Source organism: Mauremys reevesii, linkage group 6 (assembly GCF_016161935.1).
Source record: "Mauremys reevesii isolate NIE-2019 linkage group 6, ASM1616193v1, whole genome shotgun sequence".
In the NCBI taxonomy this organism is placed as follows: Eukaryota; Metazoa; Chordata; order Testudines; family Geoemydidae; genus Mauremys; species Mauremys reevesii.
Genome location: NC_052628.1, coordinates 56,746,839 through 56,773,328, shown reverse-complemented (window position 1 = coordinate 56,773,328; position 26,490 = coordinate 56,746,839). Strand labels below are relative to the sequence as shown.

Sequence of the window (26,490 nt, the reverse complement as noted above, 5' to 3'; positions counted from 1 at the left end):
AATGATTTTAGGACAGACTTTGGAGCCATGTCCTGTTATCTTTTTGCCATTATGAAATTTGACCATTTGTTTTCACTCTTTTTTTTCTGTGTTATAGCCAGTTTCTAATACAAGACAATAATTTTCTTTTCACCCCATGACTACTTGGTTTCCTTAATATAAGTTCTTGTTATGAATTTTCAAAGGCTGTTTAATGGTCTTTTAAACAGCCTTTGAAAAAGTCCATAACAAGAACTAATAAACTATAGCAACTGGTTGTCTTTTATTTGCTATCTTTTTCACATATGCAAAGAATTATAGTAGATTAGAGGCATGATTTTCCTTTTCTGAAGCCATGCTAGTTTGTCCCCATCATATCATGTTCTCAGTGGTACCAGATGACGAACAGGGAGTAATGGTCTCAAGTTGCAGTGGGGGAGGTTCAGGTTGGATATTAGGAAAAACTTTTTCACTAGGAGGGTGGTGAAGCACTGGAATGGGTTACCTAGGGAGGTGGTGGAATCTCCTTCCTTAGAGGTTTTTAAAGTCAGGCTTGACAAAGCCCTGGCTGCGATGATTTAGTTGGGAATTGGTCCTGCTTTGAACAGGAGGTTGGACTAAATGACTTCCTGAGGTCCCTTCCAACCATGATATTCTATGATCAAGAGGTTTAATAATTATTTTTAATTATAATTTCAGCCAATTTACCTGGTCCTGAAATAAAGTTTGCTGCGCTGTACACCCCAGGATCAACTCTAGCATATTAATTAAATATTATGTGCATGTGTTATCTTCCAGCCCTTTGGTTTAGTAGCTAATTTGAGAGACAGCACATAATTAATGTTCACAATTCAGCCACTTCATATTTACATTCTTTCAGAACTCCTGATGTTTACCATCTAGTCATAGCAACTTGTTACTCTGAATTTTATCACTTTGTCCCGACATCTCAATCTCCTTTACTTTACCACCAGACTGACCAATTCTCTCCCAGGCTTCCTCCTTCTATTACATGTACACAATTTCTTGGGGTTTTTTTTGTTTTTCTTTCTCCTGTTTGCTCTTCAAATCCCCTCTTTTTAGCCCTTCTGATTTCACTTATCTTTGGTGTTCCCTCTGTTTTTTGTTGTTCTGTGTGTAGAATGAATGACTACCTGAGTTTACAGTTAAACATTGGAGCACTGTCTTTCCTGCTTCCATCCCCTCCCTCTTTTACTCTTTCCTCCCTCTTCATTAACTCCTTCTGTCTCTCATCTCACTCTTAATAGACTTTTTCTTCCTCATTCATTCTTCATTAGACATTCACTTCCACCATTCACTTTCTTCCCCATTTACTCACTTATTCTCTTTCACTTTCCCTGCCCCTCTCTCCCATTCTTCCTTTCTCTATCCTTCTCTCTCCCTGACTTTTATTATTTGTGAGTGAATGAAGGAAGGAAGGAGGGGGTAAGAGAAATGCGGAGAGACAGGGAGGGAGTTAAAGCAGCTGGGTGGAAGAGGACCCGTGGAGTATATTCAACTGTCTCCAGTAGCAACAGAGATTCTGCGGGATTAGGGAACCCTGAAAATCTTGTTGGAAACTCTGCTTGCTACAGTTTATGTTACATTACTTCCTATTGGCTTCATTTGGGCTGGATTTCCATTTTCTAAAGGATACTTGTTTGGCTTAAATAAGCTCTTGAACCTTGCCATTTAGCCATATATATATTAATATACATATATATGGGCATTTGCCTTCCCTCTTTTTGTTTAGGGGTTTACATAGCTCCTGTTACTATTTATTATGGTATGGGAAAGTAGCTTCCATTCAGAGTCATAAGGATTTTAATTTCCCCAGTTTTGACTAGTTTCCGCATCTTTTAAAAAAAATACTCCTAGCCAAATTTAGTTTCACCATACTAATTTTGAGAGCGATCTCTCTCCCAAGTATATTGAACTTAATTGTATTATGGTCATTATTCCTTATTGGCTGAACTTTAGTTAATAATATTAATGTTATACAGCTACAAGTATTGCTTTGTAAGCATGATATTGTTGTACAACGTCATTTGTCTGCATACAGTTATTGTAGGATAGATTTTATTAATTAAATAAGCAACAGGGCATTTACCTGAGTTCATATTGTCTATAGGTATTTATAATAACCATCTGGTGACTGCAATGCCTTATACAACAATAGACAAGTAAAGTATCTTGCACTAATTAAAATACAGCATGTATTCCAGCTACACCAAGTTCTTTCTCTTGATAAACTTTTTGCTGACAGTAGAAAATGTAAATTGCTACAATACATAAAAAGTTGCCAATTATTTTGCTTTTCAAATAGAGTCAAGCTCTCAGAGAAAGTGGCTAGGCAAAATGCCATTAACAGTTGGAAGAATAACGACTCAAAAAATTGATTTATCTTTTTATAAATAATGGCTACATCCCCAAATGGATTTATAAATTAATTGCTGTCTTATTGGAATAAAAACCTTCTTCTGTGGACATGATTGATATCATCTGTCTAAGACCTTGTTCTAGACCCCCCTCCTTCTTAGTTAGTCTATCACAGCTGGAGCTTTAATTTACTGATCATATTAACTCTGATTAATAACTAACAATAGCTTCTTCCCATACCTCAACAGTCAGCCATTACTGAATGGAACTGGGATTGGTCAATCTTGCTGCAAAGTTATCTGGGACTGAATCAGATGACCTTCAGGGCACTGCTGGCACACAGGTAATAAGATTCTTATACAGAATGTCTGTACTTTCCAATTATTGGTGTTACTTTATCATGGACTATACATTAAGGTTGATTTTGACACAAATTGTAAAATAATTGGGAAATATATTTTTAAACTACAGAATTTTATAGTGGCAATTGTTCGAAAGGATCGTTTTTCTGTATTTGGTATGCGATGAGAAAGTCTAGTGATAAATGAATAATTAACAATTTTTATCTCAAGGAATAAAAGCCTGTGTTTTTTGTGATTAAGAATCCAGAATTTGTTTGCCATGTCCAGAAGCAGTACTTTACACAGTAATAAGAGCAATTTTTTGCTTTTCCAAATCCATAATACTCATATACATTTCAGCCGTTTAGCACAGAACTCAGGGGAATGCTTGTTAAAATAAGTGATAAGGCCTAAATTTAGTGATGTCATGGCAAACGATAGCTATAGCACAGAAACATTAATTTAAATTGTTTAAAAATAATGCAACACAAATTCTACTTAATGGTGCTAACAGTTCCTCTTTAAAATGACATTTTTGTCTTTTAAAATTGCAGTGCTTAATGAAAAGCAAGGATATTTAATGCAAAACTAACAATATTCTTAAAACTCGCAGACTATTGAGAGGTGGGTGAATGTAAAATACTGTAAGTCCTTTGCAGGTAGTATTTGTGTGCTCTGTTTGTGTCTTATCCTGTCAGATATAACAAAAATAGTAATTTTATCCTTGGTATAGGACAAATTTAAGTATGCATGGTAAATCATCTTACTTATATATTTAAGGTATTTCTAAGATGCCTCTGACCTCTATTTGCATGAAAGGAAGCTAATATCTTTGGAGCAATGAATGCTCCTTCCTAATATGTATAGGGTTTCTCCTGTAATGTACTCATTTTGTATGTGTGAAGTTACCTTTTATTTACTAGCCTATGGGCAGGATAAAGGGACCTGCTATTACTGGCATCCAGTGAGATATTCTTTAGCTGAAATGATGGTGATCTGTGATTTTTGGAGGTGAGGGGACCAGAGTTTTAGACCAGGCTCTGCAGAAACTGTGATTTGTTCAGTAATTCTTGTCTGCAACATATTGGTTTGTTTCATGTTGGTAGTGTGACAAATGTGAAAGCTCTGAAACCTGAAAAGATTATTTTATTGAGATGTGCCAGATGCTATGGGCAAAGGGATTGTTCATAAACGTGTGCATCTATAAGTGTTATATGTATATTTGTGAGCTAGGAATAGTATGCTCGCTCCATCAGGAAGAGTTACTGAGCTTCTCCAGGAACTAAAATCAGTGGGTTCCCAAGGCCCAGCAGACAAATAACAGGATTTCGATATAAAGGGGGAAGCTGAACCGATTTGGAGACCCTCACTTTGCTCCAAGAATTTAAATGAAATTGTAAACATGAAGTCGAAACCATACTGGTTATTATTTGCCTTCTCAGAGTCAGATACTTCTCTAGAGGCAGATATGCCTAGAAGGCATGGTTTCAGTCGAATTCAGATGCTTTTTCCATATATATGTCTAGGTTCAAAATCAGACTATGAATAATATTCACAATTTTTATAGTAAGAGACACAGATGCACTCCGTGGTTGTAGGCAGAGAACCTGGAGATTATGATTTCCTAGAATATTTTACATCTGATGTTCTCTTGAACTTGTAAGAAAAAAAATCAATTTTCTCTGTTTTCGTGAACTGGGAACCTGTATTCCCCCTTTGATGTTGAACTTTACTGGAGGCATCTGGCATGGTTATATCACTAACCTTTACCTTTACCTGTTTCTCTATTTATGCATCAGACTATGTGAAGCTTGTATTATATCCCCATTTCAGAGAAATATCTTTGTTTTACAACATCTTTGCATTATCTTGGCTAAGGGGTTGACTCAGAATGGACACTACTCATATATTTCAACCTTAATTCTGCCCTTTTTTTAGATATGAAATATTTATCCATTCTGTTTTTATTCTTCTTCCTTGCTTCTCCATAATAGTTTTCCCCACTTAGGCCTGGTCTACACGATAGGGTTAAGTTGAATTTAGCCGCATTAGGTCGATTTAAAAATGACTGCGTCCACACAACGAACCCTGTTCCGTTGACCAAAAGGGCTCTTAAAATCAACTTCTGTACTCCTCCCTGATGAGGAGAGTAGCACTAAAATCGACTTTACTGGGTCGAATTTGGGATAGTGCAGATGCAAATTGTCTGTATTGGCCTCCAGGAGGTATCCCAGAGTGCTCAATTATGACCGCTCTGGACAGCACTTTGAACTCTGATGCACTAGCCAGGTACACAGGAAAAGCCCCGGGAACTTGTGAATTTCATTTTCTGTTTGGTCAGCATGGCGAACTCAGCAGCACAGGTGACCATGCAGTCCCCCCAGAATCCTAGAGCGTAGAATGTTTCTACGCTCCCCCTGTCGTCTCTGTCCCTGAGGTTATCGCAGATTAGAAGGCAAAAAGAATGCACTCCCGATTATATGTTTTCCAAGTTCATACATTTCTCCCGCACTGATAGGGCACAGCTTAATGCATGGAGGCATTCAGTGGCAGAGGCCAGGAAAGAATTAATAAGCATGAAGAGCAGAGGCAGGACACGATGTTGAGGCTATTGGGGGAGCAAACTGACATGATGAAGCATCTGTTGGAGCTGTAGGAAAGCCAACAAGAACACAGACCTCCGCTGCATAAATGCCTACCCTCCTCCCCACGTTCCATAGCCTCCTCACCCAGACACCCAAGAATGCGGGGCGGGAGGCTCTGGGCACCCAGAGGGATAGCTCAGTGGTTTGAGCATTGGCCTGCTAAACCCAGGGTTGTGAGTTCAATCCTTGAGGGGGCCACTTAGGGATCTGGGGCAAAAATTGGTCCTGCTAGTGAAGGCAGGGGGCTGGACTCGATGACCTTTCAAGGTCCCTTCCAGTTCTAGGAGATTGGTATATCTCCTTTAATTACCTTTACCCAGCCACTCCACTGCAGAGAATGGCCCAAGCAACATAAGGCTGTCATTCAAGCAGTTTGATTTTTAGTGTGGGTACAATAAGCAATGTGGCCTTGTCCTTCCCTCCTCCTCCACCCCACCCGGGCCACCTTGTCTGTTATCTCATTTTTTTTTAATTAATAAAGAAAGAATGCATGGTTTCAAAACAATAGTTACTTTATTTCGAAGTGGGGAGCGTGGTTGGCTTACAGGGAATTAAAATCAACAAAGGGGGCGGGTTTGTATCAAGGAGAAACACACACAACTGTCACATCAAAGCCTGGCCAGTCATGAAACTTGTTTTCAAAGCCTCTCTGAAGTGCAGCGTGCCTTGCTGTGCTCTTCTAATCGCTCTGGTGTCTGGCTGCTCAAAATCGAATGCCAGGGATTTGCCTCAACCTCCCACCCCGCCATAAACGTCTCCCCCTTACTCTCACAGATATTATGGAGCACACAGCAAGCAGCAATAACAATGGGAATGTTGGTTGCGCTGAGGTCTGACCAACAGCGCCAGCTAGCTTTTAAACGTCCAAAGGCACATTCTACCACCATTCTGCACTTGCTAAGCCTATAGTTGAACTGCTCCTCACTACTGTCCAGGCTTCATGAACGGATCCCCCGAGCAGGAGAGCAGAGTTGCAGTGGAAGCGGTGGACGAGGACAGTTAGCAGTCCTACTGCACCGTCCGCTGCCAGCAGCACCCAGGAGGACCAGAACGGATCCCCGAGCTCGTCGCTGAGGAGCAGGAGAGCAAAGTTGCAGGAGAGCAGAGTTGCAGCGGAAATGGTGGAGCCATACACCATGCCCTGGAGGTTACTAGGAGCCGGGCAGGGTGTTCCCAGAACCCGCGGCCAAACTACATGTCCAATGAGGACAGTTAGCAGTCCTACAGCACTGTCTACTGTGGAGGCAAGGAGCTGTTGCAGATGCTTCTGTGTTGAATGCTTGGAGGTCCAGGTAGGGCAAGGTACCTTGGCCAAAGCCCTAGAACTGTTACATGTGTCAACCACAAAAGTGCTATGGGGTGTTACAGCGCCAACCGGACTGGAATATACAGCTGCAAGACTTCTTCACCAGCAACAAAGGACAGGAATATGATGCACCTAAAATCTAAAAAAGCTCGCACATTTCCCAGAGTTACTACCCTTGATAACAGAACGTCAGTGATTGCATTGGCTACTTGGATAACAGCAGCACCCACAGTAGACTTGCCCACGACAGCAGTGTGATGGTGAGCTGAGCGGGCTCCATGCTTGCTGCGGTATAGCGTCTGCACGGGTAACCTGGAAAAAAGACATGAAATGATTGTCTGCCATTGCTTTCATGGAGGGAGGGACGACTGACGACATGTACCCAAAAACATCCGTGACAAGGTTTTTGCCCCATCAGGCATTGGGAGCTTAACCCAGAATTCCAATGGGCATCAGAGACTGTGGGAACTGTGGGATAGCTACCCACAGTGCACTGCTCCATAAGTCGATGCTAGCCATGGTAGTGAGGATGCACTCCACCGACTTAATGCGCTTAGTGTGGACATACGCAATTGACTGTATAAAATCAATTTCTAAAAATTGACTTCTATAAAATCGACCTAATTTTGTAGTGTAGACATACCCTTAGACTATTATTTTTCAAAACATTAACTTTTCAGTTAAACCAAAATTAATTGACAAAGAGGTTACAATAGCAAAGAATGCACACTGTGTCAGATCCCCTACTTACAGCTTACAACTGCCCTCAGTTAAAATGAAACAACTTGTATTTTGAAAACAAATACAAATTACTCAGTGTGTTTTAAACAAAGGTATGACGCCAACCCACAACAGGAACTTAAGCTCTCAGGCTGGCTCTTATACTGCCCTGGCTGCTGATGTCATCAGTATGAGCCAAAGGCAGTAGAGAAGGATTGGTGTGACTTACAAATGGAAGCTGCTCTCTGAGGCCACAACAACTCCCCTGTTGACTTGTAATTTAATTAGCTATCCCTTTGTCCTTGTGTGATGAGTGTAAATAGAAGCACCTGATTTACCTTCTCTACACTACCCATTATTTTATATACCTCTGTCATGTCATCTATTATTTGTCTCCATTTTAAACTGACTGGTCATAATATTTTTAATCTCTCCTATTTTGGAAGTCTCTCCATTCATTGTCCTTCTCTGGATTTATTCAGTTTTTGTTGTATCCTTATTGAGACAAGGTGAACAAAACTGAGCGCATTATTTAAAATGAGGCCATACCATCAATTTATAAAACAGCCACTATAGTATTTTCAGCATTATTTTCTATCATTTTATTTGACACGTTCTAACATCTTTCTTTCCTTATCTGCTGCTGCTGCTGTACAATGAGGATACATGTTTTCATCAAGATGTCCACAGTGATGTCTAGTTCTATTTCCCTTTTTAAGCTTAAATGCTGTCTATTTGACACTATGTTAACTAAGTATGCTCTGCTGATTCTCCTGCAGTAGAAAAAGTAAGCAAAAAGTGCTTATGGAACTCATTTACCAGGGAAATGCCTCCCCAACCTAGTTACTGACTGAGTGAGATGGGGACAAGTTTTGTCCCTGAGCCTGCAAGTGGTGGGCACATTAATTAGTAGGCTGTTAGGGGAGGGTAAAAAGCTTCCAGTACTGGATGAAAGGGGAATGATTTTAGCACCTGCTTGCTCTCACATACACGCAAGGTAAAATAAATACTTTCAGGTCTCATTTGTATTTATTTTAGAGAATTAAAACAGCTAATTTGCATGCTACTGTAAATATTAACAGTTGTGCTGTTTTCATATTTGTGATGTAATCACAGTTATGCTGGGGGTTGGGTGAAACCTTGTTGAAGCTCATGGGCACAATAGCTGCCCTTTGTTCAGGATAAGCTGTTTTTGAGTAAGATCACTGAAACAATGTGAGCCATCACTCAAAAAATAGGCCACATGCAACACCAGTGAGAAGCTGTGTGGGCAAAAGGAATTTTCAGGAGTGTGAATGCAAACAACATAGGACTGGATATTGTTTGAATGTGGGCGGGGGGGGCGCAGAGCAGTAGTAAACACAGAAGACTTCAGAAAGCCATGGACTGTCAGAGAAGTACTTGTAGTGTGATCCTGAGAGAGATTGCTGTTTGGAAAAAAAGGCTTCAAATATTGAGCAAGGAAACTGTCTCATGGTGTTTGATTGGTACTGTGTTTAGGGAAACTGAACTTTGTGTACGTTCTTCGTAAATAAACTGGATTACCTCAAATAAATACCTGATTCCATCATCAATTTCTCCTCCTAAAGGAAACAACCTGACACCCCAAATATTAGCTAATCAGGTAAAAAAGGTAGCAGTACTGAGGAAAAAAATAACCAAGAGTAGAAAAATATATAAACAATATAATTCTTTATAAGACAAAGTTGGCCAAAGCCTTCATGGTCAGTTAAAAAATAAAAGGCAGGAGGAAGTTTCTGGCCGGTTCAGCTGGCTACTTTGCTAGTGAGCTGCTTAAAAAAGATGCTAATTTGATGTTAGGCCCAGCATATCCAGCTAGTGATTGATTTACCAAATTATTTTTTCATAGTATATTTTGTTTGGCTAGTAGCTACCCAACAGGCAGCAACCACAGAAGGTCTCGTGTCACTATGATCTGTCTTGCTACTCAGATGAATTTGGAGGGGAGTCAACAACCTGACCATGCTTAACAAAACAATATCATCATGAGAAAAGCAGGAATCATGACGGGAGGTAGCTGTCATGGGAGAACACTGGATGTTTCACCTTGCTCAGGTCCACCTCTCAGATGTGAGTTCAGACCTCTCTCTATGGATATCTTCAACTGGTTGGTAGGCTTCTTTAAAATAGAGCAGAGGTGCATGTGTGTGTTTATGTAGTATGTCAAAGGGGCTCATTATATCCTGTGGCAAATAATTTAGTGGGGTTACAGTGGTATCTGCTGCCAAACCTGCACAAACTCTGGGCCAATTAGGACACCAGAATGTCCATAACCCAATCAAGATTGAATGTTACCTAATAAGCCAGGAATCGGCAACCTTTGGCACATGGCCCATCAAGAAAATCTGCTGGCGGTCCGGGACATCCCATTGGCCTGGAACGGCAAACTGTGGCCAGTGGGAGCTACGATTGGCCGAACCTGCGGACGCTGCAGGTAAACAAACTGTCCTGGCCTGCCAGCGGATTTCCCTGACAGGCCGCGACCCAAAGGTTGCTGATTCCTGAAATAAGCCATGTTAGGGGCTTATCACACAGTGACACTGTCCTATGGGTACCTAGGGCCTATACTTTATAGTGTACTGCTGTGTTGGGGTCAGGGGGAGCATTCTAATCTGAGTTACTCTAAAGTGGAGCCTCAGGGCTCTGGCCAGTGGGAAAACATTTGGATTGGGTTTGGTAAAGACTGTCCACATGCCTGTTCTGTTTATACTAGCTGATGCTGGATAAAGTTGCAGTATTTGTTTCCTAATCAAGAGTTAGGTGATCTGATGAAATATTTAACCATTTATTAAAGTCCACCATAACTAGAATAAAACCAGTGTTTTTCTAGTTTTGAATTTTGAATTATTACAGGGAAAAATTGCATAGATTGTGTATATTTTAGTGGATACACAGATAGCATCTGTTGTGAATGGAAGCCATATGGTGAACTATTTGTGGAAAATGTTTACATTAATAATGTTTATTGTGTTGATGATCATCTATATATCCAGAAAATGCTCTTTTAAAATCCAATTTATCAACATGCTGAAAAATTCATTTAGTACTGAAATTGAAAGGTAGATAATCAAGGTGAGCTGTGCTGGTCAATGCACTTTTTTGTCCACATCAAGATGTGATATGTCTCTGAAGATGTTTGGATCTGAAAAAACATGAGAACAGATGACAAGAACAGAAAAAAAAGTGGCATGTTCCCTGACAGTTTGGTTTTGTAGGAGAAACACTAGTGGAGAAGGAGTTCATAGATTCCAAGGCCAGAAAGAACCCAAACATAGTACTTCCACCCCAAAAAAAAAAATTCCAGTTGCTGCTGGCATACCACAAACAAGACATAGAGAACATAAAAGGCAAATAGCTAGAACATTATTAACCATGTGCAAAACAGTTATGGAATAAGCGGTTTGTCCTGTAGTTATCTGAATCCCTACATCTTGATCACTGGGATCTCTAGGCCCCAGTAATTGGACTGTTGTGTATCATCCCACCATGCACCTGTGAACAGGTGAGCCCTGATATCAAGTAGCTTGTGTCAAGTCTTCAGGACTCCAATGCTGTACAAGATCATAGTTTACGATATACAATTCCCGTAACTAAATAAGGTCTACCTGGCATAGGGAGCAGTCACTACTTAATTGCATCCCGATAGTCCCTTTCCTGTATAAAAGGAAATTTGTTAAGAAGAACTGGAAATGCAGGTTGAGAATGTCCATCTCCACGTATTACAGCACTGAGATACAATATGCCTGAGCAATTGTAGATTGTAGGGCATGTTTTCCACTGAGAACAACAGAAACTCCTAATCCCCTAATTTGATGCAAGACTTTTCCACCACACCAGAGCTCTCAGAACTACACCCTAGGAAACAGATCTGGTACTCAGTAGGAAAAAAAGTGGATTCCTTTCTGTTCCCCATTTTAACCTTTTTAATTAATCCCATTTGGTTGAGAAATATTGGATCTTTATCCCTAGATGAACAAGTTTGATGACAAAATAGGCAAAATGCCATTTGCAAGCTAACAATAGGGACATGAGCTGTTATCACTATGTGTCCTTGCTCCTTTGCCATAGGAATCACAGTGTGTCCAAACTGAAATCAGTTGTGAGCCCTGCTAACTTCTTTGTCCAATGAAGTAGATTTATATACTTATCAGTATATATCAGCTGCTTATGGAGCAATGCGAGTGGAACTAAATAGTTAAACAGCAAGAATTGTCAGTAATAAAGTTTCTTGACCCAGGCTATACCATATGGATGAAATATCTGGTAATCTCTTGGTGAATGGTCTTTATATGAAAGCCCATTATGGTTGTGGATGTGGCGGACTGTGCTCTAAATGTATATGTGTTGTACTGTCCGATGCCCAGCTAGGGTGACCAGATGTCCTGATTTTATAGGGACAGTCATGATATTTGAGGCTTTGTTTTATATACGTGCCTATTACGCCCCACCCCATCCCGATTTTTCACACTTGCTGTCTGGTCACCCTATGCCCAGCATCTTGTCTTAAAAACTCTCTCATTTAGCTGAGATTTACCCCATGCCCATTCAGTTCATCAATTCTATTTGTGCCTAAGAATGTCATGGTGAATATTCACAGAAATGGAACTATGTCACAAGCTTGTGCCCTACTAATAACATCATTTGTAGCCCTGTAACAGTCCCATATGGCACAACTCAGCCCATAACTCTGCTCTACTTCTGCGTAAATGTTCATGCATTTTTCTGGTTATTGCAGGACCCGCATAACCCTTCATTGGTATGTAAAATAATTTCCCCCCTCAGAAGATTGGAAAAAGAGGGAGCTATCAGACCCTGATTGGCTATAGCTGATATGATTTCCTATATCTAATCTTCTAATGTTAGAAAGAGGAATGTCAAAAGTCTTTTATGATGGGGCCTTTGCATACTTGGGTTATGTTCTGTTGTAACTGTTACTAGCAAAGGAACCAGGAGAATGCCTGGAATTAAGCTTGTTTTCTGATTTGCGTCTAGAACCAGTGCACAAAACCTTCCCATGGGGGAAAAAATGTATGGACTGTACCTACCTTACTTTAAGAAGAGTATTAAGGGGGAGACAGCCTGGTCTAGTGGCTAGAGTATAGGGCTAGGAGTTGAGTCCTTTTTTCTGTCATTGGCTCACTCTGCCTCACTTTTCCCATTTATAAATTGGGTGCTTTGATATCTTTAAATAAAAAATGTTAGATCAGTTTGAATTATTAGTATTGATATTAATAATGTATGTATTTATGTATCTATTATGAGACTTTACATCTCATTTGTTTCCTTGGTAATTTGTATAGCTACCCTTATCATTCCTTCATGGCAGGGCCTGCTTTTTTCCTTATTGGAACCACATTGAGATTGCTTGATATGCCTTTTGACTCAATTTTGTACTCAGCACCTCATGCCACTACATAATACACCCTGCATCTACTACTTGGCTGTCTAGGATTGCCAACTCTGACTGAAGCTATTCTGGGAGATTTTTCTCCCCCCAGCATGACGTAATGTCATTTTCTTAAAATATCCTATTAAGATCTCCCAGATTGCTTTCAATAGTCACCAGGAGATCAATGCCGATTCCGGGAGACTCCAGATCGATCCTAGAAGATTTTCTTATCTCCTTATTAATAGATGCAGTCTTTCCTCTACCAGTAATCCTCTTTTCTTTCAACTCTGGCCTTCCTGTTACTCAGGGTTGCTTCTGTAGTGAAAAGGGTCACATTTATCCTTCTTGTTGATGTTGCTGAAAATGTAAATTCTATTTCCTCTACTCTTTGGATGTATAGTTGGATATATTAGAGCTCTGAGCTTGTGCTGATGCAGGCAGAGTACTGACTGAGTGCTTGCTCCAACTACCACCCGCTGCTCGTCCACCCACCTGCACTGTGGGGTTTATGATTCTATCTCTGTGAGGGAAAGGAGAAAGAGCTGAGGCAGGCATAGCAGCAAGTTAGAAGTTTATCCTTGCCCACCAGACTGTTCCTTCCTTCTGTCTCTTGAGCTTTTAGGGGGTTTAGCAATGTGCTATTAATAATCAATAATAATTCCTTGTACTAATAGCATGTTTCACCCAAAGATCTGAAAACTCTTTTCAATCTTTAATGAGTTAAGACTTTCAACACCCCTGTGAGGTAGCAAGGGAAGTATTATTATTCCAGTTTAATAGATAGAGAATTTGAGATAGAGAGCTTGAAGCGCTGTTTCCAGAGTTGGAGAGAGTCTGTGGCAGAGCCAAGAATACAACTTAGATCTTCTGATTCCCCGTCCAGTGCTTTAGCCAAAAAACTATCCTTCACCTTTCTTACTGAGGCAAGTGAATATGAAAAGCCTACACGATCATCTCCACATAGGGATGTCATTTAACACTATTGTTATGTGAGGCCAAGATTAAGGCCACGGTACACTTGAAAGTAAGATGCTGCAGGATTGAGGGACAGAAGGATGCCATTCCCATGTTGGTAGACTATGTGCTAACAGGTGCTATGATCTACTGGGATTTGGGTGGCCTTTGAACCTGCCATGCATAACCCATACTATTACCAGCAAGTTCTCAAAAACGCCAATTTGCCTGGGCCAAATTCCTTGCTGGATGAAACAACAAACTTGGTCTGTGCATAGGGCAGGAAACTGTGTTGTGTGTCCTGTATAGTATAGTAAAGAGAGAATTCAGAATTGTCACCATGAAAAATGTCACTGAGGAAAGCTTTTTTAATGTTAGTCTCTAGATTGACAGGTTATGACAAAACTGCATTCATGTTGCTTGAATACATCTTTTGTCTAGTTTTACATGATTTTTGACTTGTCTAGAAAATGACATATTGAGGTTTTCATTAGCTTTAACCAGGTGTGATTTTCTTTATGGAATATACCTTGGTAGGACTGCAGTTGAAGATGAATAAGCAGTGAAGCTTGGAAAGGCCATGGCCCTTCTTCAGATGGTAGCAATGAGTTGAAAGACTCATTAATCAATGAGCAAGTCACAGGTGTGATGGCTTTCCTACAATCTGCCAACAGACTGTGAAAGTCACATCCAGCACACTAAACTAGACACATGTGTCAAACTAGACACATCTACAAACATTCTTGTACTTTTTCTTTTAGTTTTAGCTCAAAAACACAATCTTGTAGTGCTGTTTATAATGAAAGTATGTTGCATTCATGATTTCTAAAGAATAGCAGTTATAGAAAACAAAAATTGTTTTCCTTGTATGCAAATTTTAATAAATTAGCAGAAGTTCTATGGACATATATACACTTAGTAGTTATTGCAATAACAACCAGATAGTTAGTTGTATATGTTTTTTAACCTTATATTTATTTAAGTTGTAGAATTTTTAGTATGCATAAAATAGGAGTGAAAATTAGAGTGAAAACAGAAGTGCAGAATTTTCTGGCATGTAAATAGCCAGGGAAGTATACCTCTTTTCTAGCCTTCATCACTCTTGCGGTTGTGGTACTGAATTTCTCTGGAGAGGAGACTTCCAGGTTTGTTGCAGTGCTGCAATGTGAACAGAATGACATAAAATTAGATAGAGAGGACCAGGATCTAAGATTAGACTGATAAACTCAGATTACTTATTTGACCAGGTATGGGGCTGGTTCACCCACTCCTAAAACTTGTCAGATGGAGCTCAGGGGAAGGAAAATTCTGTGAGATTTTCCTACATCATACTGTTAGGGGGTGTGGTTTGATCTCTTGGGATAAGTGGGACGCTAGGCCTTATGCCTCTCCAGTAGCTCTGACCTTTTGCAACCCCTCCTTGGGCTGAATTATCTTCTCTCTGTAAATTTAATTGGGCTCTGGGAGAGAGGTCTAAGGGGGAGGATGTGCATCTGCTTCGCACCACTCCACCCACTTTTTCCTCAATTGCCCTAATTCTCATGTATCAGAGGGGTAGCCGTGTTAGTCTGGATCTGTAAAAGCAGCAAAGAATCCTGTGGCACCTTATAGACTAACAGACGTTTTGTAGCATGAGCTTTCGTGGGTGAATACCCACTTCGTCGGATGCTAATTCTCATGCCCTTCCCCATATAGATTTCCAAGCCAGCAAAAAGGTCTCTTTATACTCCAAGGTAAGGAAAGGCAGTGCCCCAGCAGTGGGTTGAGCCTCCCTCCTCCAATCCCTGTTTTCTGCAGGAAGTAGGATTTCTTTGCACAGAAAGGTATGATCTCCCTCTTTCCTCCATATCATTGAATTTTGAACTTCAGCATCCAGAAATCATTTAATTTATTTCTCAAATTCGCCACCTGCTGGGCCTGAATCATCAATCACTGCCAATATAACTCAATTTAAATCAATAGTGAAATATTGGTGTAAAATTGGAGTAACACAATGGTGAATCAGCCCCACTGTACTAATCTAACTATACATAAAAGTTGGGGAAGTAATGGTGCTGTATTTACTGATGTACTGGATATTATAATAGTTAGCAATCTATCATATCATCAGTGTTATCTACTGTGACTTTACAAAACCAGAAATGTGAATATACTTTTGTGAGGCTGATATGTTCCACTCCAGTTCTAGCATCCTTATTACTCATCCCAGTGCAACTATGTCCTATTGAAAATGATTTTTAAGGGGTATACAGCTGTCACATCATATCAGGATTTTCAGAAAGAGGATGCAATTGATTTATTTTTATGTTAATGGCGATATATTTTAAGAATATATTTTGCCATTGGGATCACAGAGAAGTATACCTTGAAGTAAGTTTGATAGCCATTTTTGCCCATATTTTGGTTATTGCTTTTGTTATTACTTTAATTCAGAAATTATAAATTCCTCAAAAAACTACCTTCTAGGATAATATGGAAATGATCCCTTTAATTGTAGTAGTGAAGACTTTGATAACTGCATTTAAATACAGCCAAACTCTTACCACAAACGTGTTAATGAAATTAACAATAAAAAGTATGATTTCTCCTGAAATAATTACATGAGTAATTTAACTGTAGATTTGGATAAAAACTTAAAGAATTTGTCTGATATACGGTTAAACCTCTGTAAGTGGTACATAGAAAATCAAAGACTTTCTTATTGTCTCTCAAGTACAAAAGAAATCTTTCAAAATGTTAAGTAGTGGCACCTCTTAAAAATAAATTTTCTCTTTCATTACTACCTCTTTTATAAATAGCTATTTTAAACATTACTTGTTGTTTCATATGGTTTTATTGTCTCTTCATTCCTTAAAAATAGTATTTAATGTACTTGCTAATCTTAAGGTAAGAAATTTAAAGACAACCAACGTGAAATTTATTATAGTTGATAAAATAGCAGTTATGTAAGAAATTGTCATACTAGGTTTTTAGAATTTCAGCATTAAAATGCTGGTTTTTAACGCTTTCTTATTGTTTGTGATGTTTGTGCTCTATAAACGGAACACTGTTGGTGACTCTGGAATAGGCATAGATAAGAATGACCAGACAGATGTTCTGACTTAAAAGCTTACAAGTCACAACTTTGTGAACAAAAGTACAAACTGATATGTCACCAATAATATGTAGGTATGGTCTTGAAGGACCATAGCAACCTGAGATGCATCAGTGCCCTAGTCACCAGGTGCTGTGACTCCCAGATGCAGAAATCAAGCCAGTCTGTTGGATGTGCCTTTATATCAGTCCATAACAAGGGCTGTTCTTTGTCTGCTGTGTTCTGTCCCAACCACCACAACAGTTCCATACATTTTACAGGCCTGGTCCTCACTTAAAAGTTTTATCAGTGTAACCACTTCAGTTAGTGATATTGGGTTGGGGTTGTTTTTTTTATTTAAATTATTATACCAGTAAATGCCTAGTGTGGACACAGTTGTACCAGTGTAAGGTGACTTAGACCAGTATAGCTTATAGCTTATTCCTTCCTGAACCAGAGTAAGTTCTACTGGTATAAGCATTTTTATACTGGGGTAACTTAGGCCACATTTAGTGGCATTGGGAGTGTTGCCACCTTAAGTATATCAGTATAGTTAGAGAGGCAGACAAGGCCTAAGATTTTCTAGTTCCCAAATCCAGGGCAAAATTTTGAGATCAATTTTTTTCCCAAATAAGTTGTCAATAAGAAACAAAGGCACCTTAATGTCCTGATTAAAAATGCAGGGCTTGAAGTTGCTCCCTCTTTTTTTAGTAACAATTTGGGGTTTCTTCTCTCCCTTTCCTGCCTCCCTGATTTGTTCAGGTTTTCTGTCATATCTTTTTCTCCTTCACGCTCTCCCACAGCAGAAGGCTCTCTGGAGTATTTTCAATCACCTGACTGCCACAGTGATCCTCTCATAGGGTTTGCCTACGTAGAGCAGCAATGTGTACTACAGGGGTGAGATTTCTAAAGAACACTAATGTGTTGTGCACTACCTGGTTCATGTAGACCCTGCTGGTAAAACTAAAAGTTCCCTGGTGCACCTTAAGGTACTGTTAATGTGTCCATTTGTTTTCCATTACTGGAGTACTGTGGAGACATCGGTGGTCCCCTTAACTCCCTCTCAAGTGCCCTTTCAGTGCCTGCCAACTGCCTGCTGCCCATCCTCAAAAAGAACACACTCCCTTGTCACACTTACATTTGGGCTTCCTCTTTCATTGGCAGCTTGTCAGGGAGAATATGATCATAAAGTTCTGATACTGCAAGGAAGAGATAAGATCATTTCATTGACACAGAACTTATATCTGAACTAGCTTCCTAGCCAGAACATCCTGGCCACTCTTAGCATGGAGTTTCTGCAATGAGAATGTTGGGTGGGTTTGTTTTGGTGAGTCTCTGAGCTGAGCAACATGTCTTTATTCCACAGAAGATTTGGAGAGTCTCCCAGGATCACATGTGAGGTATGTGGCAGAGTTTGGAAGTGAACCAAGGGAATTTTTATTTGTGTGGGGAACCAAATGGTGGGTATCCATGAAGATCTGGATGAACTTTCCTACTAACTAGTCCCTGCAAAACATTTTTTTTTAAAAAATCACATTCAACAATGGCTTGAAATTCTCTGAGTTCAGGTTTCAGCTATTTCAGCCTTCTGGTGGGTCTGATAGGCTTTGAGTTCCAATCTTTAACCCTTAATGGGACCAGCGTTCTGTGCTCCCAAGTCTGTAAAACTTTTTCATACTTACAAACAGATAGGTGAGACTCCATCCCTGCCAATGAAGGGCCACTGCACACATGGCTTATTTCCACCTCTCCAAGTGGGCTAGTGGGACCTTGTCTCACACTTTCATTACCCTCTACTAGGTGGGTATAGATAACCAAGGCAAATTTAGTTCCAAATTTTTTTGAAGCCATCTCTTCAATAAGTCCACCTGCTTTTGTGGGTCTACATTCTACATCTGCTGTTTGTCTGGAATCTTCCACGGGATGGAGAGAAGTGGGTCAGACCACAAAGGAAAATTAGTCACCAGCAAATCAGTTTTTCAGAGTCCATCTTCATCTACCATTCCGTATCCCTGAACCTACAATTATATTATGGAGTTTACCAATTGTCTTGGGAGTTGAAAGTTGTAAAACTTTCTATAGGGCTGGGTGTGGAATCTGATTCTGTCTTTCACTAATTTTTGCCTCCTTCTTGGTGGTTTATGTTCTGACTCTGATTGATTGTCTGGAATCTTTCTCATAATATGAGAAGAGGAAGGATTCTGACAAACTGAATTACTGTTAATAGTATTCCAAAAAGTAACAGAAAAAAAGAGGGACGTACTCAATTGCTATGTGGCTTCCTTTTTCAAGGTTGTCATTACTTCACATGTAGGGCCCAATTCAATGGAGTTGTCCCTTAACAAAGACTGGAGGACTATACTCTTAGTATACTTAATCCGCACATCTGACTTTATCCTGTATTTTCTATTCTGCAATTGCAAATAGACTTGCAGACAGAATTTCTTGGAACAAAAAATCCAGCTACTTTTTTTTTTTTGCTGCAGTTCAATACAATTCAGCTCCATCCAGACGCCTTTTAATGTTTAAATTTGGCACTAGAAGTAAGGAAAGTACAGGCCCGCCTGCTTCCTAGAGTGATTTAAGATCAGTAACTTGGAGCTATCATGAATTTTTCCACATAATGTGGAATAATTAATGTATTATCTTTCATTATAAACAGGAACACGTAAATAGTTTTAGTAACCTAATCATTCAGAGGAACTGTTTTTTTGGCATCTTCCAGTTCCAAGACTATGCGCTTCACAGCTAAATTAACATCAGATAAGATTTAACAACAGTGAACTGTGAATATTAAAAATATATGATTTTGCTGTGTTAACCATAGTCATTTGAGAGCAAAGTTATTTTAATGTAGCTTTGATATAGTGACTGAGCTTCAACGCCTGCTGAAGTATAAGAATGTACCTTGAGATTATACACTGAAATGGCAGCGGAGAGATGGTGCTTATTTAATTTTAATGTCAAGGTCAGCCTTCATAATGTTGCTAAGACAAACCTAAAAAAGTCATGCGCTTGTTGGTTGGAGACTTAAGGATATTTAATAATGCTGTGTTTAAACAGACCATTAAATCTGATCAGGATCAGTAACACTGGAAAGTGACCTAATAAATAAGATTTTAAAGGTTTTCTTTCTTGCAAAACTTCTCTGGCTTTTATGAATGATAGCACTTAAGTGATCTGTGTGAGCTGTTCAGACATTGTTGTGGTATTTTTTAGTAATACTCCCCTAAAAGTATATTGTTATAAGTCCATATTTACAAGAATTTGTAATTTGGCCATAAAAATTTACCCCAGACTGGAACAGGTAGGTTGTAAAACCAATATACACAATTGTTATTGAAAATAAGGGGGTCTCTGTCTAATTTCTCATACTATTAAACAATTTACCTCAAAGAAAGAGAAATGTTACACAATAGATATTGTGTCTAAGCTCCATGTAAGAGCCATTGAAGAAAGGTAGCAATCTAGATGAAGATTTACCCAATACGTCTTAGTGATTCATAAGGAGGTATTACTATCTGTCAAATAAATAATATGCTCTTAAAATTTTCCCAGGGCTGTGTTCTTCCCTCAAAACATAACGCCTATTATCCCTCAACCCTCATTAGCACCCTTAAGGCTAATGCAAGTTATGTACAAACATCAAAAGTACAGTACAGTATTCAGTATCCCTAAATATGTGCTTGTACCACACACTTCTTGGTCTCCAAAACATCTCTCCGGTAAACTACTTTTTAGATTTTATGGTTTTAAAAATGAAACTCTAAGATTAATATAATAAAGGAATACATGATTTTGAAGGACATATTACAACACTTTAGGTAAATAAACATTTGAAAATATATACGCCAGGCATGTAGACCATATAGGAAGTGAGAAGGACATTGTATAATGTCATACCAAACTTTGTATATTTCCATAATATGCATATTCTTCTTGTTTCTTTGACTACTAAAAAATAGAATATTAAACCACAAAAACACATTCAAATAAATTGGGAGGTAAATTTTTAGTGGTTCACGTGAGGCTTTAACCACACACACCTACCATGTATGTTAATAGGACTCATGTGTAAATCCCTGTGTAGTGTGCCATAAATGTACTACTTCAGTGATTAACTAATACCCATAAAGTAAACAGAGTTAAAGTTAAAACTCCAGCCTTAACAAATTGTACTTAGATAATGCAAAAATATTAACCTAAGATATTGGGTACATCCTAAGGAAGACATGACAGTCTGATGTGAAAAAGGCTTAATGGCCTCAATTATATTAGCAGACAGTAGTACTTTTAAAACTAATAAATAGATAGTCCTTGTAGCAGGTGGCAGTCACAGTTGCTCTTGTGGCTCCCATTACCATAATATCAGTGTGTCTCAAAATCTTTAATGTATTTATCCTCACAACACCCCCGATGCAGAGAAGTATTACGATTCCCATTTTACCAATACCGTAAAGTCCAATTTGAGAGCCAATGCATATCCCAGAGCATGTGTTGTGCTCACAGAGAGATGCCCTGCTCAGTAACTGAGCTGCTGCATTCTGCACCAGCAGAATGGTTTTAAGATCTAGCACTACCACCAAGATCCACAGACAAGTCAATAACACTTCTGCAGAAATAACAGTTCTCCAGAGAAGAACACAATAACACAGTTCTGCAGAAAAGGACCTACGAGTTACAGTGGACAAGAAGCTGCATATCAGTCAACAGTGTGCCCTTGTTGCCAAGATGGGTAACAGCATTTTGGGCTGTATAAGTGGGAGGATTGCCAGCAGATCGAGGGACGTGATCATTCCCCTCTATTCAGCATTGGCGAGTCCTCCTCTGGAGTACTGACTGTGTCCAGTTTTGGGCCCCACACTACAAGAAGGATGTGGAAAAATTGGAAAGAGTCCAGTGGAGGGCAACAAAAATTATTAAGGGGCTGGAGCACATGACTTATGAGGAGAGGCTGAGGGAACTGGGATTATTTAGTCTGCAGAAGAGAAAAATGAGGAGGCATTTAATAGCTGCTTTCAGCTACCTGAAAGAGGGTTCCAAAGAGGAGAGATCTAGACTGTTCTCAGTGGTACCAGATGACAGAACAAGAAGCAATGGTCTCAAGTTGCAGTGGGGAAGGTTTAGGTTGGATATTAGGAAAAACTTTTTCACTAGGAGTGTGGTGAAGCACGAGAATAGGTTATCTAGGAAGGTGGTGGAATTTCCTTCCTTAGAGGTTTTTAAGGTCAGACTTGACAAAGCCCTGGCTGGGATGATTTAGTTGGGGATTGGTCCTGCTTTGAGTAGGGGGTTGGACTAGATGACCTCCTGAGGTCCCTTCCAACCCTGATATTCTATGATTCTATGACTTCATGATCAATGGTCTCAAACACAGCTGATAGAACTAATAATATACCTACATGGACACATGATCTTCACCAGTAGGAGATAATTGATCAACATGATTTGTGCCAAAGCCAGATCTATACCCAGATTTATAACAGTCAGGGAAATCAAAGGTATCTAGGTACTTTTAGAGTTGTCTCATTACAGTCTTTTCCACAATCTTGCCCAAGAAGGGGAGACATGATGCTGGTTGATAATTAGCTATATGGTCAGTGTCAAATAATGACTTCTTGAGCAAAGTCTACGTTAATATGTCCATCAAAGCAATAGGCAGCCCATCCTCTCTGAGAGAGGCCTCGACAATCTCCACAAGCAGGGTTTTCCTTCCCTGTACCAGAAAAGAACAGGTCCATGGTAGATATCTCCCTATGGTCCACTGTGGTGATAACTAAAGCAAAGAAATCACATAGCTTCTCAGCAATGGCTTAGCTGCTTGCAGAAAATCTCTTTTAAGCCCTTGTGATCCAGCAGCTCTACACATTTTTTCACAGCCTTCCTTCCTTCCATCTCATAGTTTTAGATTTAGGATTAGATTTTCAAATTTTGAGTGATCTCTTTTTGGCTCAAATAAAGTCCTAACTCTTGTCATTTAGCCATTATTGTTTATTTCTTAACTGCCTGGTATTCCCCTCCCCCCCTTTTTACTTTTTGCATTTCTTCTGAGACTCTGTTATTGTTTCCTTAAATAGCATTCATGCCAATTCTGATCATTTTATTTCTCTTATTGTTGACTTGAGGGACTTTTTGACCAACTGCCTCATTTTACTGAAATCTCCTTGTCTTAGTTTTAATGTTACTGTGCTAGGGAAGGCATCCAGTGACTAGATAAATAGCCTGGTTAAGGACTTAAAAGGATGTGCTGGATAAAGGAACAGAACCGAGGAGGGGGATTGGGGACTCCTATGATTGATACGGCAGGGAGCCAATACCCCCCCCACCCCATTCTTATAGCCCACCTTAACCCTCCTACGAGGGGGGGGTGAGTGGTAAGGTCCAAGCCATGGATTGGCTGGGGGACCTGGATGGAAATGAAGGGGGGCTGGTGGAAGCCCTGGGTAATTATTTGAATTAACATGGATTTGCCTGCGCTGTATGCTTTATCTGCCGGGTAGTCCCAGACGTGTATATAATAAAGTTGCGGCCTGATTAAAATCCATATCAAGTGTCTCCTATCCTTCTTTCGGTATAGCCAGACAATTGTTTATTTCTTAGCTGGTTCCGCCAGTTTTTTTGTCTTTGTGCATCTCTTCTGCGAGACTGTTATTGTTTCCTTAAATAGCATTCATGCCAAATGGACTTTTTGACCAACTGCCTCATTTTACTGAAATCTTCTTGTCTTAGTTTTAATGTCACTGTGCTAGCTTTTGGTACTTTTCCTTCCATAGAGTGTTGAATGTTTTTAATAAGGGTAATGTGGAGCTTGGGGGCAGTGGCAGGGTGGCTAATGGCAACAAGGATACACAAGTAGCAATTACCACATCCAAGGTAGAAGCCCAACTTAAATAGCTTAATGCGACCAAATCAGAGAGCCCGGATAATCTTCATCCAGGAATATTAAAGGAAGTGGCACATGAAATTGCAAGCTCAGTAGGAAGGATTTTTAATGAATCCGTAAACTCGTGCCCTCTGACTGAAGAATTGCAAATATAGTAGCTTTATTTAAGAAAGTGGCGAAAGAGTGATCTGGGAAACTACAGTCCTGTTAGTTTGATCTCAATTGTTTGCAAGGCCTTAGAACAAATTTTGAGGGAGAGAATAGTTAGACACAGAAATAAATGGTAAATGGGATAAAATACAACATGGTTTTACAAAAGGTAGATTGTGCCAGTCCAGTCCGATCTCTTTCGGATAAAAGATAACTGATTTTATAGGAAATGCAGTAGAACTAATCTACCTGGATTTCAGTAAAGCATTTAATACAGTTCCACATGAGAAATTATTAGTTAAATTGGAGAAGATGGGAATTAATATGAGAATTGAAAGATGGGTAAGGAACTACAAAATGTCATGCTGAAATGTGAGTTGCCAGGTTACCGGGAGGTTACTAGTAGAGTTCCTCAAGGATCCATCTTGGGACCAATCTTATTTAACAATTTCATTATTAACCTTGGCACAAGAAGTGGGAGTGTGGTAATAAAGTTTGTGAATGACAAAAATTTGGGAGGTATTGCCAATATGGCAGAGGACCAGAATATCATAAAAGAAGATTTGTACTGCCTGGAAAATTGGATCATGCACTTAGGGACTAACAACAAGAATTTTGTTGCCAGGTTATTTTTGGGGGTGTCACAGTATTGCCACCCTTACTTCTGCTCTGCCTTCAGAGCTGGATGGCCGGAAAGTGGCGGATGCTGACTGAGGGCCCTGCTCTGCAGGCAGCAGTGCAGAAGTAAGGGTGGCAATACCGTCCCATCCCATCCTTACTTCTGTGCTGCCACCAGCAGCAGCGCAGAAGTAAGGGTAGTAGTACCGCAACCCCCCCTACAATAACAATGTGACCACCCCACAACTCCTTTTTGAGTCAGGATCCATACAATTATAACACTGTGAAATTTCAGAATTAAATAGCTGAAATAATGAAATCAGGATTTTTTTAAATCCTCTGACCATGAAATTGACCAAAATGGACCATGAATTTGGTAGGGTCCTAACTTTAAGCTACTGATGTGATATGGCTGTGAAAAAGCTAATGCAATCCTAGGATGCATCAGGCAAAGTATTTCCAGTAGAGATGATGATGATGATTATTATTACTACTATTGCACAAGGCACTGATGAGTAGAGCCCTGCGCAGATACAAATTTATATCCACAGATGTGGATATCCGCGGATAGAAATCTGTATCCACTGAACCGCAGGGCTCTCCTGGGGAATCACAGTGGTGAAAGGAGCAGAACAAGGGACCGCCACTCCCAGGAGCCAGTGCCTGTGCCGGCAGCTCCTCCATTGCAGTTGTACCGCCCCAGCCACACCTCCAGCCATGTCCTCCAGTGCAGCTGTACAGACCCCAGACAGGAGACGCAGTCACACAGACAGAAGCATGGAAGGGACAGGACTGGTCATCAGTAAATGCAGGTTTGAAATTAGATGAAGATTTCTAACCCTCAGAAGAGTGTATTTCTGGAATAGCCTTCCAAGGGGAGCAGCGGTGGCAAAAAACCTAACTTATTTCAAGACTGAGCTTGATAAATTTATGGAGGGGATGGTATGATGAGATTGCCTACAATGGCCCATTCACAACTGCTATTAGAGAATTCTTTCCCAAGCGTCTGGCTGATAGATCTTGCCCACGTGCTCATAGTGTAACTGATCACCTTATTTGGGGTTGGGAGGCCCTGAGAGTTTTTGCCTTCCTCTGCAGTGTGGAAAATGGATCACTTGCTGGTTTTAACTAGAGTAAGTCATGTATTCTCTGTTACTTTAAGTCTTTAAATCAAGATTTGAGGACTTCATTAACTCAGCCAGAGGTTATGGGCCTATTACAGAAGTGAAGTTCTGTGGCCTGAAATGTGCAGGAGGTCAAACGAATTGATCATGATGGTCCCTTCTGCCCTTAAAGTCTATGAGTCTATGAATCTATCCAAATTATGTTGTGGTCTCTATTACTTAGTGTCTCAGCTAATGTTATTTCTTAAACCAACTCCTATTTAAGTGTGAGTTGATATTAGACTCTCCTCTTGTGTTCTCTGAAATTAACTGTTCCAAGAAGTTCTCTAATGTATAGTGTTGAGAAATTGCTTCTCTAAACTTTTTCCCATTGTGCCATGAAATCCTCCCTAATTATCATTTTGTTAAACTTTTATGTCTCTCTGATCTCACTTATGCAATTAAAATCCTTTTCTTGATCTGAAGGCCAGTAGATTTGCCCTACTAGCATATTTGTGTTCTTACAGCTTGGAATGTATATCCATACAGAATCAACTGTGTGATCCTCTCCACTTAGAATTTTAATCTCACTAGATTCCATGAAATCTGTTAAATATAGCACTACATCTCTTTGGCATAACCTGTCCTGCCTGTAAATGTATAGCCTGGTGTTACAGTACCCCTTCGACTGTTGTCATTCCACTGCGTTTCTGTAATGCCTTATATATCAAGGCCCTTTACCATTGCTAGTCACTCTAGTTAATCTCTTTAGGCTTTTAAGCTTTTCACATTTCTATATGGACATTGATATTTTTTGTTTTTGACTAGATGCTTGTTTTTATTTAACTCCCTAATCTCACATTGCTGATTTCACAGAAATTTCCTCTCTGATCTTTACCTGTCACTGGTCCAGTTTAGTTGTATTATGT

At 39.7% G+C, this 26,490-nt stretch overlaps 1 protein-coding gene across 15 annotated transcripts in view; it reads left to right on the top strand.

Moving 5' to 3' along the window:
• KIAA0825 (KIAA0825 ortholog) overlaps window positions 1–26,490 on the top strand; it is a 401,465-nt gene that overhangs the window by 210,195 nt on the left and 164,780 nt on the right. For 13 of the 15 annotated variants that reach the window (XM_039545356.1, XM_039545366.1, XM_039545362.1 and 10 more), the window contains one exon: window positions 2,607–2,701. In XM_039545356.1, coding sequence (XP_039401290.1) covers window positions 2,607–2,701 — 95 coding nt within the window. Of the gene's footprint in view, window positions 1–2,606; window positions 2,702–3,253; window positions 3,324–15,429; window positions 15,558–26,490 lie in introns of all 15 variants that reach the window. The other 2 variants (XR_005600685.1, XM_039545359.1) reach the window with 2 other exon arrangements.